The sequence below is a fragment of the Vidua macroura genome, chromosome 5 (assembly GCF_024509145.1).
Source record: "Vidua macroura isolate BioBank_ID:100142 chromosome 5, ASM2450914v1, whole genome shotgun sequence".
Classification (NCBI taxonomy): domain Eukaryota; kingdom Metazoa; phylum Chordata; class Aves; order Passeriformes; family Viduidae; genus Vidua; species Vidua macroura.
In genome coordinates this window covers 18783606-18800661 of record NC_071575.1, presented here as the reverse complement: position 1 = coordinate 18800661, position 17056 = coordinate 18783606, and the positions used below count along the sequence as shown (strand labels likewise).

General features: G+C 46.5%; 1 protein-coding gene across 12 annotated transcripts in view; it reads left to right on the top strand.

Annotated features, from left to right (window-relative positions):
* The window catches only part of ZC3H7B (zinc finger CCCH-type containing 7B), a 47398-nt gene extending 37420 nt beyond the window's left edge, over positions 1-9978 (top strand). For all 12 annotated transcript variants that reach the window (XM_053979090.1, XM_053979089.1, XM_053979094.1 and 9 more), the window contains 5 exons: positions 1374-1479; positions 2534-2642; positions 4321-4454; positions 5257-5420; positions 6176-9978. In XM_053979090.1, the coding sequence (XP_053835065.1) occupies positions 1374-1479; positions 2534-2642; positions 4321-4454; positions 5257-5420; positions 6176-6368 (706 nt within the window). In that variant the 3' untranslated portion in view covers positions 6369-9978. The remainder of the gene's footprint in view (positions 1-1373; positions 1480-2533; positions 2643-4320; positions 4455-5256; positions 5421-6175) is intronic.
* The last annotated feature ends 7078 nt before the right edge of the window (positions 9979-17056 follow it).

The window sequence follows — 17056 nt, the reverse complement described above, 5'->3', positions numbered from 1 at the left end:
TCTCTCTTTACTGCGTGTATTTGCTGCCAGCATCGTGCGGACTGTTACTCCTGGCACAGGCAGTCCAGCTCCCACAATTCCCTTTTCTCCCAGTTCCTATCATTTCTTCTTACCATGGGCACTAACAGAGCTGTCCTCTGCACTTGTTTATACTCAGCTATTTGCAGATGTCTGTCAGGTCACAATTAGCAATAATTCAAGATACTCTGCTTCTTTTTAAATTAGTTTCCCTTGGCTCTTTCATTGCTTTGGTTGCTCCTCTGTGATGCATGTCATGTCTGTCTGCACCTCTTGACTCCTTGGGGCCCATGAGAATGTTTGGTGTGATAGAAGCATTGAATCCTAGAACAGTTGGGATTGGGAGAGACCTTTAAAGGTCATGTAATCCAGCCATCCTGCAATGAGCAGCCACATCTTCAAGTAGATCAGGTTGCTCAGCCTGACCCTGAATGTTTCCAGGGATGAGGCATCCACCACCTCTCTGGGTTGTGCCAGTGTTTCAACACCCTCATCATAAAACATTCCTTCCTTACATCTTGTCTGAATCTACCCTCTTTTAGTTTCAAGACAATACCCCTTGTCACAACACTGCAGGCCCCACTAAAAAAATTTGTCCCCATCTGTCTTTTAAGCCCCCTAGAAGAGAAATATTGGCTAGGAAGTCACCGTTTGGTCATGGAAACTGTGGCCTGTCTCACCCAGGCAGCCTACAGGGATAGGATAGAAGGGTTTATAGAACTTCTCTTCCCATAACATAGGCCACAAAGGCATAGTCCAGCTTCCTATTGTAAATGTAAGACTTCTGTTGAAGAAGAGACAGAAGCAGCAGTTTCTGGAGGAAGTAAGCGGGTGAGGATTGCTTCCTGGGATGGGAAAAACAACGCCTCTTTGTGCAGCTGCTGAATAGAGCTGGGGTTTTTGCTCAGGGTATCTCCTGGTGATCCCTTGCTGGAGCTGCAGGAGAATAAATACCTCCTGGCACTGTTCATAAGGTAGTGCTTGTAATGACTTGCATTTCTATTGCACCTTTCAAGCAGAAAATATTCTCAAGTGTTCTTCATGGATCTGATTGCACAAGAATTGGCTGTGTCAAAGGATGGAATGCAGCTGTTTAATAATCCGTGGTGGTGCCATGTGAGATTTGGGGTGCTTTATGAAAAGAGGTACCTCAGTAAATAGGTAATATTTACAGGGAGAAGTCCTCCTAAAACAGCATTCTTGTGGCTTCTCCATCACAGATGTGCATGTCTAGGAACAGCCAGTTAGTGCAGGGATAAGCTGGACAGGAAGATCTACTCTATTTGAGGGTCTCTGAGGTAAAGAACATTTGTTCTGCTCTTTCTTATGTCTCTCTTGATTGATCCTCTCTTCAGCTGGACGAAGGAACGCCGTGTCCTGCTGGTGATGTCCAAAGCTAAGAAGAAGTGGGTGTCAGTCCGACCACTGCCTTCCATCCGTAACTTCCCTCAGCAATATGATGTAAGCCCCACGCTCAGCATGGCCAGGTGCCCCATCCCTTTCCCTTCCACCACAGTGCAGTGTTTTGAGGGCTGCTCCCTTGAAGACTTGTCAGGGAGACAAGCACATGATGGCTGAGATGGGAGGTAAGGACAGACTGACGGCAACAAAATACATCCAGCAAAAAGATGGAGCAGAAGAAGGAGCAGCACCCATTTAAACCACTCTACAATGCGAGTTTCCAGTGTTGCTGCTAATGCATAACAAGAGCTGTTAATGCATCTGTGGCTGGCACAGGGTTTGGGAATGAAATTTAAGACTCCCTTTAGGTCAGGGTTTCTCAATGTAGGTGAGAGGCAAGATGCTTAGGAGAAGCCTATCCCTGCCTTTGCTGTGACTGTGTACTATAGATTGTGAAACTTGCTCACAATGGGTTTTGAAAGCAAAACTAAGAACTCAGCAAAAAAGCCACGTGCTGGGAGGAAAATTACAGATATCCAGATTCCAACCCCAGCCCCAAATGTCGTGATAGAGAGTTTCTCTCTCCCTCTCCTTTCTTTTTTCCCTGAAAGAAGAAACCTCCTTCCCCCTACCCTATGGTAGATCCTCCTTTCATGCCAGAACAGGAGGATAAGAGATGATCAGTAAATATGATGTTTAGAAAGTTTCTCGTTTTCTCTGGCAATGATGCTGCTGGTAGCTGTGTGTGCACCAGTGTGGTCTAAGCAATCTGTAAGGCCACTCTTCACCCACTCAGAGATGGCTGGAGAATGAGTCACTTTTGGGGACCAGCAGCTTCATCAGCATAAAACACTATTGGGTCAATCCAGGATACTCCCTGCTGTTGCCCTGTATCTGCACCCAGTTACCTATGGAAATGGCAGCAGGTGCTGAACTGCCTGTGTGTTTATGGCATCCGGAGACTGAGGAAAAGAATCATGAGTTAATGATATATAGTGTCCTGTTTGCAATGTCTCCTGTGCAATTTAATGCCCCAGCTGGTTATCAAACCCACTTTCCCTCTAGCAAGGACTGATTGTGCAGATGCTAAATTTTTCTCTCTATCTTTTAACAGTTGTGTATCCATGCACAGAATGGCAGGAAATGCCAGTATGTGGGTAACTGCTCCTTTGCCCACAGCCCTGAGGAGAGAGACATGTGGACCTTCATGAAGGAAAATAAAAGTGAGTGGGGGAAATGGGGGCCAAAGAGTTTGGGGAGAGGGAAGAGGACATTTGGGCATCTGGAGGATCTGTTAAGACATATTCTTGACAACAGAGATGAAGCTGGACAAGGCTGCTGCCATGAGTTTATGTGGGATTATGGGTCAGGTCTGTCTACAGCTGCTTTTTTCTTAAATGTGCATGTATTTCTTGAGTCCCTTGCTGTGGGACTAGTGCACAATAGTTTTATGTCTGACATTGCTTCACTGTTGCCCTCTCTTTCTGCATCATTTTAGAATCCAGCCTGTACTGTCCCTCCTGTTTCCTGTAATGTCCTAGGCTCTGTATGGAGCTCTGCCAAAGCACCAGTCCTGGCCTGTAGCTGCTCCTGTATCTTTCTTGTCTGTCTTCTGTCTGCTTTGGCTGTCTTACCTATTTCTGCTCATATTCCTTGGTCTTGGGCTGTGGCCCTCCCTGCTCATGGCATTGTATTCAAAGGGGTGGAGTTGAGATCCTGAATTAGAAAATCGTTGGGTGGTGCCTTTGTGGAGGAACTTGTCTGTATTTAATTCTGCAGGCTTACCTTTTGGGCAGTAGTTGGGGGGTTGCCCATATCCTGGACAGCCAGCTCTGTGGCAGAAATCCTTGTTTATTCAGATCAACCGAAGGCTGGGGCAAAAGGGCGAGCTGTCCAGGTGCTCACCTACCTCTGTTGGAGCTGCTGGAAAGCCTGAAGGATTTCAGGCCTGCCCTCAGTTTTTTTGGTTCTGTGGAGGGTCCTTCTCTCTGCTGAGCCAAACTGTTACTTGTTGCAGTTTAAAGCATTTCATTGCTGGGACCTTTAAAACACATCAGACCAGTCTGGGTGTGTTTGCTCAAGCACAAAGGTGAATCTTCAAACAAGAGTGTTGTCTCAGTTTGGGGGAATTTGCATTCATTATCCCCAGTTACCTCAAGTTCCTCAATTACTCATTTAGCAAGCAGTAAATGACTAATGCATCACACTTAGAGCATTATATCAATATCTGCAAACATTTATGTTTCCATAGCCTCTCTCAGGAGCTGATCTTGCAAATGCAGATGTCTACTTAAAGCTTCCACTTCAAATTTCCCTTCCCAGAAGTATGTTGAGTGGTTTTTAAATCAAAAGCCATGAGAGACATTGACCACAGTTCTCTGGGCAGGTTCTGAACTTAGAGCAAGCTATCATTAGGTCTTCCTCCCCTTTGCAGTGCTTCCTGTGGCCAGCATGCTTAGGGGCTCTCCTCCCTCTCTAGTGCTGAGGGTGAAGTTTGGGCTTAGAGGGAAGAGATGAATCTGAAACCTGCCTTAGCTTCCTGGCTGGATGAGATGTCTTCTAAGAGGTCAAGTAGAATCAGGCCTCTTGGAGAATCATCTTGTGTGGTGAATTCCAAGATCTTGCAGCACTTTGCCACCTTTCTGAAAAGTTTGTGTGGCTCTTGTCACAGTTGCCCTTTGACTGATAGAAGACACTCCTGATGCCAGGTGGTGTAGTGTGAATTTGGCTTCTCTCCCCTGGTGTCTTATCTGAGGAAGTGACATGGGGCACAGGCCTTCAGTCTGGTACTGCTGCACAGGCGAGGGGAGGGAAGGGCTGCCTCAGCATTTGTCCTTTTCTCGTAGTTTGTGCACCAGGTGGGGAGGTTGTTGAGTGGCTTCATGTGTCACCTTTGTGCAGTACTAGATATGCAGCAGACCTATGACATGTGGCTAAAGAAACACAATCCTGGGAAGCCTGGAGAGGGAACACCACTCACCTCACGAGAAGGGGAGAAACAGATCCAGATGCCCACTGACTATGCGGACATCATGGTAATAAGCTGATCTCTTGTCCTTCATTCCTTCTCCTCCTCCTCCTCCTCAATGCTGCCAACCTGCCTCTCTCCTGTGCTCCAGGTGTGGCTAGCAGGGACTGCATTGCTCTAGTGTTAATATAGTTAATACAGAGCCTGTACTAACGTAGGTTAAATGGACAGCTTGGAGCAGCACAGAAAGGACAGCACAGCTGCAGTGGGAAGAGATTGACCTGGGGTCAGCAAGGTTCTACAATGCTTTTCTGTTAATCCCCAAGTCATTAGGAGTCTACCTTAGGTTCCCTTTTGCGTGGGCTCAGCCTCTCTCCAGGGTTCCTGGGGAAGCTGGCAAAACCATTGCAGGCCTGTCAGAAGAGGGAGAAGCTTGGAGAAGAGCTGGCACAGAAGCCTTGGAAAACTAGAGGCAGATGTGTTTCCTTATGCCATGGCCCTTACTGATGTAAGGGTCTGTGCTGCTGAAGGGTCCTGCATTGCCTGTGAACCTGGCGACCTTGCAGTGAGACCCCACTGAGGCCATCAGCAGGGGCAGGGGGACCATGTCAATGAATTGAGCTGCCCTGTCCCCTAAGCCTGTTTGAGCCATAGATAAACTCTGACAGAGCATCTCCTCTGTTCCCCTTTTGTGTCAGCACAGTTCCCTAAAGACAATATGGCAGAGAAGTGTGGGTAGTCATAGACTGAGTGGAGCTTCCAGGATGCTCTGGAAGGAGAGGGGGAGAGGCAGTGCCAGCAATAGGGAAGGCCAATGGATGTGAATGTTATTGCACTGACTGGCCCTTTTCCCTTTCTGCACCGGTTAGATGGGCTACCACTGCTGGCTCTGTGGGAAAAACAGCAACAGCAAGAAGCAATGGCAGCAGCACATCCAGTCAGAGAAGCACAAGGAGAAGGTCTTCACCTCAGACAGTGACTCCAGCTGCTGGAGCTACCGCTTCCCCATGGGCGAATTCCGGCTCTGCGAGAGGTACCATTGTCTCATCTCCCTCCTGTGCCGCTGCTGCAGGGACAGGGTAACAGGCCCAGGGCCTCTGTCATCCCTCTTCATCCTCTCACAGAGTTCTCAGAGACTTCTTCATGGAGGAGGAGTGGGATGAGATGACAGCTTTGGGTGACACTTAGGCTGCTGTTGGATCACAGAGGTGCTCAGCCATAATACTGAGGGGTAAAAACATATTCCTGAGCATGTGTCTTTAGAAAAGGAGAGCTTCCTGTCTGCACCTGTGCTCTTCATAGCCAGGATGCTCTCAGGCTGCTGAACAGCCTCTTTGGCCCAGTGCTTGGGGGAATCCCAGGTGCCTTATTAAATGGTTTGAATGTCTCATGCCCTCTGAATCAGCACCTTAAAGTGCCTTCAGAAAGCTTGTGATGGTTAAAAATGCCACTTGGATTAGCAAGAAGGTTCTTGTCTTTCATGCTGGTTACCTGGCATTTCCTCTCTTGTGCATTGCTTTTTCCTCATCCCTGCTGGTTCAATTCCAGCTCACATTTTTTTGTGCCCTTGACTAAATCCCCTTGTAGCCACTTCTCGTTCTGCTGCTCTGTTTTTTCCCCAGCCTTGATGTCTTTCCCACCTGCACATGGGTTTGTAGGACAATCAGCTCACCCTTAAAAAGGAGAGTTCACAGCATGTTTCAGTGGGTCCTGATCAAGTATCCCAGACAAAGAGCTCAAGTCCCTGTACTGAGGGTGCCCTCCTGACTGCGCTCCTTGTGCTGGCAGGTTCCAGAAGAACAAGGCCTGTCCTGAGGGAGAGGAGTGTCGCTATGCCCATGGGCAGGACGAGCTGACGGAGTGGCTAGACCGGAGGGAAGTGCTGAAACAGAAACTGGCCAAAGCTCGCAAGGACATGCTGCTCTGCCCCAGGGATGACGACTTCGGGAAATACAACTTCCTATTGCGGGATGACGTATAATATGAGCTGGGGGGAGTCTGTCAGCTGCAGAAACACGGGGTGGGTTTTCCAAGTGGCAGTAGCAGGGAGAGCGAGATCTGTGTCTCGCAAAGAGAATTTTTTCTTTTCTTTTAAGATTATGAGACAATGATTTATTTATCAAATTTGTGAATTTGATTCTCGTTGGCCAGCGACGCCACACTCACTGAGTTTATAATCCATCTTTTCTCTCTTCTTTCCCCTAAATTCTCCTTCCACTTCATCTTTTTGTTTTCACTCTCTTTCATTCAAAGGAATTAATTCAGTCTGGATTGGGCTGCAAATCAGAGAATTTCTCCTTGTATCATTCTTCAGTCTTTCAATTCAGAGTATGACTGCAGAGGTCTGGAGAACAAAGCTGAGAGAGAGGGACAGCTGCGTGGTATAAGGAGTGCAAGGTAAAAGCAGTAAAGTAATGAAACTGCTTGCAGCAGCGGGAACTGGGTTGTAGGTGACTTCAAACTTCAGCTGACTGAAACAAGTTGGTGAGAAAGCAAGTTGGTGACTTCTCATTAGATGTCTTTTTCAGTGTGTGGCAAGTCTTCAGGGCAAATAGTCTGGGTTTGGTTTTTTTGGCTGGTGTGACTGGTGCAAGTAAAACAGAACCCATCTAGGAAGTGTAGTGGAGTCTGTGACATACTGTGTGTCACTGAAGTCCACACAGCAGTATCACTCAGGAGGGAGGTGGTCACCAAAAGGAACCTGTGTTTCTGTTGCTGTGTGTCCTGAAGAGAGGGAGGGAGGGAGGGAGGTAATGGTGTTCTTTCTTGCTCTTTAAATGGCATGTGTTTCTGGTTACTTAGAGCTGCATTTTTCCCTGCACTGCCAGAAGAACTGGGTGGGGACCCATTTAAAAGGACACCATTGCGCAGCACGGGCAATGTTAAGCTAATGGGACTCCAGCTGGAAGTGCTTACCAGTACCAGAGATCCAGCCCCCTCCTCCTCAGAGCCAGAGCAGGGAGCTTGCGGATGCACAGTGCAACCAGGATGTGACCCAGAGCAGGGACACAGTGCTGGAGAATGAGTGTTACCGCAGGACCCAGCCATGGCCTGCTCTTGTGCTGCCTGATGTGTGCTTTGATGAGGTAACCACTAATGCTGAATGCTGGGACAGAAGTTTTGCTTTTTTAAGTAGCAGCAGTGAGAAGCGGTACTGCTCTGCATGCCAGCCTTGTCCTCTCTGGCAGTCTCAGCTGTAAGCAGTAAATGTGTCCCTTGTCCCTCTCCTTCTCCCTTCTGCAATCCAGCACTGCTCTGCAGTTTTGCATGCATGGATGGCACCATCCAGTCAAACACAAACACATCTCCCTCCCAGCCTTTGTCAGGGTTGTCTTTTTCATAGAGATTCTCCTGGGACAGCAGTCTCGGAGCTCTTGGGGCTGGTAGGGCTGTATCCATGGTAAATACAATCTGGCCGTGAACCTCTTGGTGTTTTGACATTGCTGTGTCCTCCCATTCCTCTCTGCTCCCATGTCCTTGGGGTTCAGAGCTTCGGGAGAGATGGGATGTGGAAATCAGGAGATGTGGAGACAGTGTGGAGCAGCTGTCATCTTTGTAAACCAGCCTTCAGGAGGGTGCTTCAGCTTCACTGGGATAGTTAGGGTCCAATTATGGAGCAGAGTGCTGGAATCTTTACAGAGACATGGCATGCTCTAAGTAAACAGAATGCACTTCTGCCCTTAGAATCATTAAGTTGAAAAAGACCTTGAAGATCAAGTCCAGTTGTTAACCTGGCACTGCCAAGTCCCAGACTAAACAATGTCCCAAAGTGCCACATCTACATGTATTTTTAAATACCTCTGGGGATGGGGACATAGCCTCTTTCCTGGGCTTAACCACTTTTCTGCTGTGATTTTTTCCTCTCCCTTAAAATATGGATGTAGTCTCTGGTTTGCTATGAGCAATATCAGACATGACAGTTTTTGAGTGGTCAGATGCTGTATTTTCTCCTTGTTCTTTGTGGTAGCTATGGTACCTTCTCCTGGTCATCCTTGTGCTCAAGTGGTCAAGTTTAGAGATGGGAGGAGACAGGCATCAGCTCCTTGGTCTGCTCTTCTTGGGCAGAAATGTCAAGGAAAGGAATCTGGATTGGGGGACACTGGAATGTGTTTTTTATTTTTAAAACAAACCTGCATCTCTAGTGTGACTCTAGCGTTCGCTGAGCCGTGATTTCTCATGTAACCTAAACAAGTTACAGAGTGGGTCACTGTCCCCTCTCCCTGTCTCTGCAATGAGAGCTGAGCTGCTCAGTGGGGCTTCAGAGGTTTGGGCTGAGACTGAGATGGGAGAGAGTGAGGTGAGGTGATGTAGGCCCACGGTCATGGGGGTTGCATCAAGCGTCTCTTTGTTTTCCCTGATATGATAACCTGGTCTGTGGTGTTGCAGTACTTTGTCACCAGACTTGTTTTAGTGTGTATATATGTGACCCTTCCCATGAAGCATATATACACAGGTATTAAATATATCGCTCTATATAATATTATATGTGTGTGGTATCAAAGGAATCTTTTAAATGAGGGTAAAGGAAAAGGACTCAGGCCAGGAAACGCAGCATCTCCAGTTTAATTATGAAGCCTTTTATTTGGGATAGGGAAAGGGAACTAACAAAAGAGGGGAGGGTTTTATATAGATAGGTATAAACTTTGAGATGGGACAGGTTTCCCTGTTCACATTTTTGAAACCCTTTAGGATTGTCCTTGCAGTCCCATCTCAGTGAGAGAGTATTATACTGCTAACTAGTGAGTAAAGTTTTAACATAAGGCTTTGCTTATATTATTTAAAGGGACATTGTGAAAGGCAGGAAGTTTCCCAGGCTTGCTTTATCAAGCCAAGAGGGTTTTCTTCAGCACATAATGTGCTCTCAGCAGAAATGCTCAGTGCTCGCAGCTCTACAGCAGATAAACCACAAGTTGTAGGGGCTGCTTTAGTGGTGTGTTCACAAGACCCTGTGATAACTCTCCCTTCTTTATTTGTGTGAAAGAAGAATATTCTGCAGCACAGAATCAAATTTGAGGGTTCTTAACAAAGGAAGTGTTAATGTTTTAATTTTATAACATTAGAAAAAAATCTCATATCCTGTAAAATAACCACAGACATTCACACACAGCAGAAACTTATTAAATGCTGAAGGACTTAGTGAAAATCTTTTCCCAAATTCTTTGGTAGGGGCAGGGATTTAGGTTACACTGGCATTGGAGTTAACCAGGCCTTTACAGGGAGAAGTAAAAAAACCAAAAAAAACCAAACCAACAACCAACAAAAAATACCCTACTTAGCTTGTATGAAACTGTATGTTAAAAATTGATGGGTTTTAGCAAGTGAAAGGAAAAGATAGCAAGGGGATGCTGCAGTTCTGAACTGGGTAGTAATGATTTTGAGTCCTTTAATATGTCTTATATTAATATAATTTAAGAATACCACGCTTTACTATTAAAAAAGAACTTAGTATCTTTCATAAGGTCTAGTATCAGGATAAATATGTAGATGTTTTAACAAAATTTTTGTTTCTGTTCTTAAATAAAGAAAGAAAAACCAAAATTGCTTCTTTTAGCCTTTGTAATAGAAAATAAAAGTGTGCACTTTAAACCCTCTCCTGATCCAGAGTGTGTTTGTGCTCTTCAAACAGCCTGCAAAGAATTTTATCTTGCTTTTGGGTTTCCCTGCTGTGAGGAGGGAAGCAAAGGGAGCACGTCAAGCATTGGACCACTGTGGCTTTCTCCTGTCTTTAAGTATAATCTGCTACTGTTCTTGCCGAATGGAAAATTGCCTATGTGCATATTAACAGTTGATGCAGTTCTTCATCAGACACACAGTTCTAGTGAATTTTAGGTGTATTTAAGATGTTTTTCTTTCCCTCTAGTGCCAAGAATCCATGTGCTCTGCATTAACACATAGTTTCAGGTGTTCGGGTAACCTGTGTTTAGAAACCTCCAGTAATTGGGTAAACACCTTCATCTAGAGATTCTTCTGTGTAGGCTGCTCTGTTCAACTGGGTTGGCCAGTTCTGCCTGGCTGTGTGCACCCTGCTAGGGAACATGTCCTTAGCCCCACTCACACAGCTTGGGTCATGGGAAGCATCTGTGCACTTACTTTCCTCCTAGAGAGGATGCTGTGTGAGGAAAGTGCATTGGGGGAAGAAGTCAGTGTGAAAACATTTATTAATAAACCCAGCTTCTTTATTTTTTGAATACATCATGATGCAGATTAATCTAGATTCTTGATAAAATCAAAACTGGAGATGTGGAGAAGACATGGGGGTCCCATGGATATGCCCTGTTACTGCTGTATAAACTGGTAGTGACCAGAAGGTCGTACCTGGTGAGGCCTGAAGAGACAAGATTTGTTACACATCTCCTTGATGTGCCTTCATACAGACATAAGAACTCATGTCCTTCTGGTCAAAGAAGAGGCCTGAACACATTCTTGTAGTGCAGGGGGAATGAGGAGCTGTGTGCACTTCCCAGGTGCATCAGTTGAGTACATACAATGTGAGAGACATTAGTTTTACATTCCAAAGATTGTTGAGACCATGCTGGCAAGAGTTGAGGGTAGCTTTTCCAGTACAATTGAAACCAAAATTTTCAAATTGTGAGACAGACAAAGCATCAGGAGAAGAACACCTGTTTTCCTTGTGGGTTTGAGCCTCAGCTGTAAACTGGTATTTCTTCAATGAAATAAACTTGTATTTTGGAGAGGAAGGAAAGGAGTGGTGATTTCAGTATCAGATCTTCCTAGGAACTTCAGCAGATACAAAGACAAGGCAGGGAGACCCAGGTCAGCCAGGAAAAATCCAGGTTCTATGGAAGATTGAGAGGAACAGGGTAGAAATCCCTGAAAGGTAGGAGGAAGGCTTCATATTGAAGATGGTTAATGCCATCACACAGCAGCCTGGCAGAGGGAGTTTGCTGCAGATGAGAATCCTAAGCAGTCCTGTAATGGAGTCTGCCTACCACACTATAGAGAAACATTTCTGGGCAGTGACAGCAGATGATGCAAATGCTGTCATCCTCTTCATTGTGTTTGCTACTGCCATTGCAACCAGGAAGATGTCATGTTCTGTTGTGTCCTGTGCACAGTGAACAGCAGAGAGTTTCTGACATGCATGAGCTGGGGAGGGGAGGTGTGTTGGTCACTGGCTGGGCACAGAGGATGTAACTATGTAGGGCAGCTGGAGGTAAAAACATGGGGCAGAAATCAACAAGTAAAAATAGTATAAGAGGCCTGGATGGGAGTGACTAGTTGGAGGGGAGAGGAGGAAAGGCTGGGGGCATGCAGTCTGAAGCACACAGCTGTTTGATATGTGGTGGAGGAAGGCACTGAACAGACTTGGTTGGGTGCTATGGGATGGCTCTGGGCAGAGGTCCTGTGGACACACAGCTATTGGGGCTTCCTGGAAAGCTGTAGACTCTGGTCAGGAGCTGAACCATGTCTCATTCAGCCTCACCCTTTTCTCCCCAGGATAGGAGTGGACAGGACAGGACCTGTCCATTCCACATAATTTCTCTCCCTTCCCAGATTGAGTATCACCTCTTGTTACTTTGTGGTTCCTCCTCCAGGCAAGAGCAATGTGTCCTGGTGCCACTGGGACAGGAGTGGTGTTTCCTGAAAACAGCTCCAGGTGTAGCAAAGACAAGAGCAGGGACCAGACCGGATGACAGTTCCAGCTGACTCATTTCCCACCACAACACTCCTGTCCCTGGCAGCTCCCAAGATTGCCCCTTTCAGGAATGCTCATATCTGCAGTTTATCTTATGGATGGCAGTGCCTCAGAAAACTACTACTTATTCCAGAGAGCCTTAGGAGGCACAAACATAACAGGGACCCTGTAAATAACGTTATTCATAACCATCTGAATTAATCCTCAAAAAAATTACATTTACCCAGGGGTGGGACAGAGGTCTCTAAAGCTAGATGCCAGGGTAGATTTGGCTTGCTTTGAATTGGAAAAACACTCGGCTCTGGAGGTGCTCTTTGGCATATTTCCTTTGTTCTCAGTGAATTTCCTTTGTCTGCCTTAGCTGTGGGATTCCAATAGTGCTGCAGCCCTCCAGGCAGATGGTTGGGAAGGATGAAGAGCTGCATAGTTTTGCTAATTGAATACCAAGGCATGCGCCCCCATCTGTACCCCAGCAAAGCTCTGAGACAGAGAGGGAAAGTCCTGCTTCCATAGGAGTGAGTTGGCCTCAGTTTTCCTCAGCAAATTTGCTTGAGAATAACTGCAACACAGCTGGGCATTGCCCCTGGGAGCTGTGGTGCGGATTCAATACAGCAGCAGTGTTTCAAAAGAAGCTCTAGGCAGCCTGGATCTTCTCCTGTTTGAGACCATTCATGTCTTGGTTTTGGGGTATCAGTGGCAGCCAAACTGTCAAAGCTTTTTTAGGGGCCTTTTGTTTTCTTTCAGCCCACATGCCTTCCCCAGGCTCAGCTGACTCCTGTATCTTTCTTTCAAGCTCAGACCTCTTGTGATACAATGCTGCAGGATCCCTCCTCTTGCTGGGGACCATGTTGTCCTTAGCAGGTGTGAGTAGGAAGAGATGGCTGACAGACAACCCAGGTCCTTACAGACAGTCTTGGTTTTGAGAGAGAAGCACCCACAGGAATGTGTCTCTTGCTGTCCCACCCAATGATCTCCCATGGCCCAACATCACTGGCCTTGGATTTCACCATCCTGATTTTCCAACCCCTTGATTTGTTGCTGCTCTTGGCACCTCCTGGACTCTGCCTCCTGCCAAGGCTTGTTCCAAGAGCTCCCAAAGCTGTCTCTGTCCAAGCTGCTAGAGTGATTTCAGAGCAGGGAAATGCAAAAAGGCAGCTCTAGGTGTCCTTCCTGCCCAGGACAGTACAACGTCTGGTGATCCCAAGGCCCTTTCTCACGTTTTCTCCCTGCCTAGCACCTAGTTCTCTGGCAAATGGCACCTCACAAGGGAAGGCCACGTGCAGAGAAGCAGAGCTGTGGTGAGCCCAGCTGCCATGTGAGCACCCCAAGAAGGAGGAGATGTCTTGGCGGGGGTGGTGGGGAAGCAAAGCTCATTAACTTTTTGGCACTCGTTTTGGGGAATTCGTTTTTAGAAATTCTTTTGCCTCAGGCAGGAGGTGCAGGCACTTCCTTCCACTGAAGTTCATTGCTTGGTTGGGAGATCCCAGTGCTGCTCCTCCACAAAGGGAGACAGGCAGGCACATTTGTACACATACATAGGCACATGTATGCATGCCATACCCTGCTGGGGAAGAAAGCCATTTCAGAGGTAGGAAGGGAGCTGTCAGGAGTTAGACGTCTGTGTCACATGTTGCTACCATCAAAAGTACCCAAAGGGTTGCATGCCCATGTTGAGAGGCACCAGGCAGGGTCTTTAGCCAATACAGAACCCTAGTCCCACTTTTCCCTCAGCTGTACACCCTTCCATGCTGCCTTCATTACTCCTTCTCTCACCTCCTTTTCTTCAAAGTAATCTGCTGTGGATGCTGACACCCCCGTGGTGTGGCCACAGCCTTCCTTGCTGCTGCCGTTCTGGGTATCCCTGCAGCTCTATGGATGTTTGTTGGCACTAGCAGCATCTCAGCTCAGAAGAAGACAAGTTTCTGGGATGTGGTGCAAGTGTCCTTTCAGAATGGCTATGGTGAAACTCTGCCTGCAGGCCTCTGCCAAGGTGAGAAAAATTCCCTACCAAGCCCAGTGTACCACACAAATAAATAGTTACGTCTGGAAGCTGTAAGGTGAATGTACAATTGTCCTAGGAACTAGCACAAGAACAAAAAATTATACAGATGTCTGTAAAGAAGCAGTGATTGACCTCTGGCAAAGGTTTTGCTTGGATAAAAGAAAGAGGAAACCACTTACCAAGCTGGGTTTGGTGAAAGAATCAAACCCTGCGGGTGGGCCTGGAGCCTCCACACAGACTTTGAGGAGTAGGCTTGATTTGTGGGATGCGCAACAGAAGACGTCTCATGTGAGGAGGTACGGAAATTTCCAAGTAATGGCTGCACTGCCAGCGTAAATGGTCTGGGGTGACTCAAAGAAATGGAGAAGAAAAAGGAAAATAGTCTTGCTTCAAGAACAGCAGAATTTGCAAATCTTCTAGAGGTTTCTATACATTTTTATCCTTTTTTTCCAGATTCACTTCAGGGGAGTATCATCTTGTAAGTCACCACGAAGTCCCTTCAGTACTGTTGGCTTCTGCCTGTCCCTTGTCACTGCCAATGGGCCCCAGATCATACAGAACACAGAACAGCAGGTTATATCTCTGGGGAGGCATTAATTTGACTCTCCTCTTCCTAGCTTATCTTTCAAACAGAATAAGATATTTAAATGTATTTATCCCTTTGCCAAACTGGGTAGCATGCTCTGGGGATGGATGGATGGATGGATGGATGGATGGATGGATGGATGGACGGACGGAAGGATACATAATACTGTTGCATAAGCTTTGTGTCCTTAGAAAATCAGACAAAAAGTTTTTATTTTCTAAGAGGACACATTCCATTAGTTTACCAAGCCAAAGTTTCACCTTATTGGAAGAAGCTGAGATAAAAGCAATTAGAAATAATAACCACTAATGCCTTTCTTTGGTCAAATGTCATTGCTGCTGCTGGGTTCCCCATCAGCTGTGCTTTTAGACACACCTGAGAAACAGTTAAATTCCCTTTTTTAGTGGTGGCCTCATAAATCGGTGAGCAGCCAGGTGCCACCACCAAGGACAAGACCCACAGCAATAATGTGCAGGAGTTTCTGACTGAGGAGGCGCACAAGTGTGGCACTGGCTCTTGTTTTGGGTCTGAGGGAGGCTGCAAGACACTGGCAGGAGCAGAAACGGGGGAAAGGCCACTCCAGAAGCGCTGTGAAAGCGGCCTTGTGAAGGAGTTGAGGGAATACTACTGGGGCTGAGTGAAAGATGGCAACTTGGACCCATGCACAGAGAACCCCCTTAGCCGGCTCCTTATAATGAGCAGGGTTGTATGAGAAGTCTGAATGTCTGAAAAGATTCTTCAGGGTCTCAAACTGCCAGGAAGGCTGTATCTACAAGTAACACCTCAGCAGTGTTGCTCTGTAGTTCACTTTGGGCCCAATGGCACACCTCTCTAGAGAGGTTCCATTAGAGACAGGAGTAGAATTAGAGGTTTTAAAAGAGACATTTTACATGCTTTGGTGCCAGCAGAAGCACCTGATCACTGCAGGAAAGCAAAGAGGTCAGGGGAAGGAAGGTACAATAATTGGTTGCTTAAAAAAAGAACAATTCTTTTGAATAAAATTGTAAAAGGAGGGAGAGTATGGACCAAGGCAAATGTTGAAGGACTCACAATCCTCCCCTCAGGACTGCTGAACACACTCCTTGGGCAAATGTGCCAAGAGGTTCAGCCAGCACAGCTGGGTGGTGTGGGTAGCTGTTACAAGAGACCTGCAGAAAATACAGTGAAGTTAACCCTGGTCTATGCCAGTCCTGGAGTTTGGCCTTTTCCATCACATTAAGTGCCTCCTTTTGTGTGCCATCGACTTAGGGCCAGTGTAAGTTGACTATGGCTGGTTGAGTCTGTGAGAAAATGTGCTGTTAAGGGCTGTCTGGGCTTCTGAGTGATGGATGGAGCAGAGCTGCCAGCAACTCCACTAAAATGGGATCACAAAAACAATAAAAACATATCTGATCTGACAACAGTGCAGCCAGCAGAAGTGATGCAATCTGTGGCCATGCCTGCATCTTTCCAGAGACAACATTTCAACTTCATTCACTAAAGCAGCTCAAATGCTCTGCTCTCCATGGCAGGGACATTCCCTACTGCTATGACTCTACTCCATAGTATATTTTCTGATTCCCTGGGGCTTGAAGAGAGGATGGTGTTGATGCTTCCAGCTAATGATATTACCCAAGCTCTACTGGTGGGCAGGAGTTCACTGTTCTGGGATTCTGAATCAAGAGGGACATACAGTATTCATACGAGACTGTGTGGACATGGCAAACACTAGATGAGGTGTATATTTCATTGCTCTCAGATCTCTAGACAAAAAATTAGAGATGTCCATTGCAGGCAAATGATTAAAACTGCTAAGAGACAATTTAGATTATCTTTAAGGCATTTTCCAACCCAAACCATTCCATGATTCTATGAATTTTCTCTGAATGAATGTCTTCATTTTCTGAAGCCATAAATGTCAGTCAGTTGCTGCAGCAGTGGCTGTGAAGTTCTTGGGTCCCTCCAGACATGTGGTCAGATGTTTGTTCAGCTTTCATAACAAGTTTGAGCCTGGAACAAAACCAGGGGTCCAGCTGCATCTGGTACTGGACAGCTACCATGTTCCCACCAACTTTCCCTTGCCAGCCTGTGATAAGAAGCAAAATGAGGCATATATGACAGTAGCTGTCCCAAACATCAGTGATGCCTGGCATGACTGAGTGAGTCCAGTCTTCCAGAATGGATTGGAAGATTTCAGGAAAGGACATGGATCTCCTGCCTGGCAGGCTGTGCTCCAGGAAGGAGAGATGTGATCATGTCTCTTGCTCACAGGAGCCAGAATGCACTGACCATCTGCAGACTGCTGGCTCCAGCTTTGGGTGGGTGGAGAACACTGCAACAGCCCAGGGTTAGTATGGTACTGTTCTCCCTAAATGGCTTTACCACAGATAGTTATGACTGGTTGAAAAACTGAAGAGGTTGTATCATAATTACAAATTCTACTAA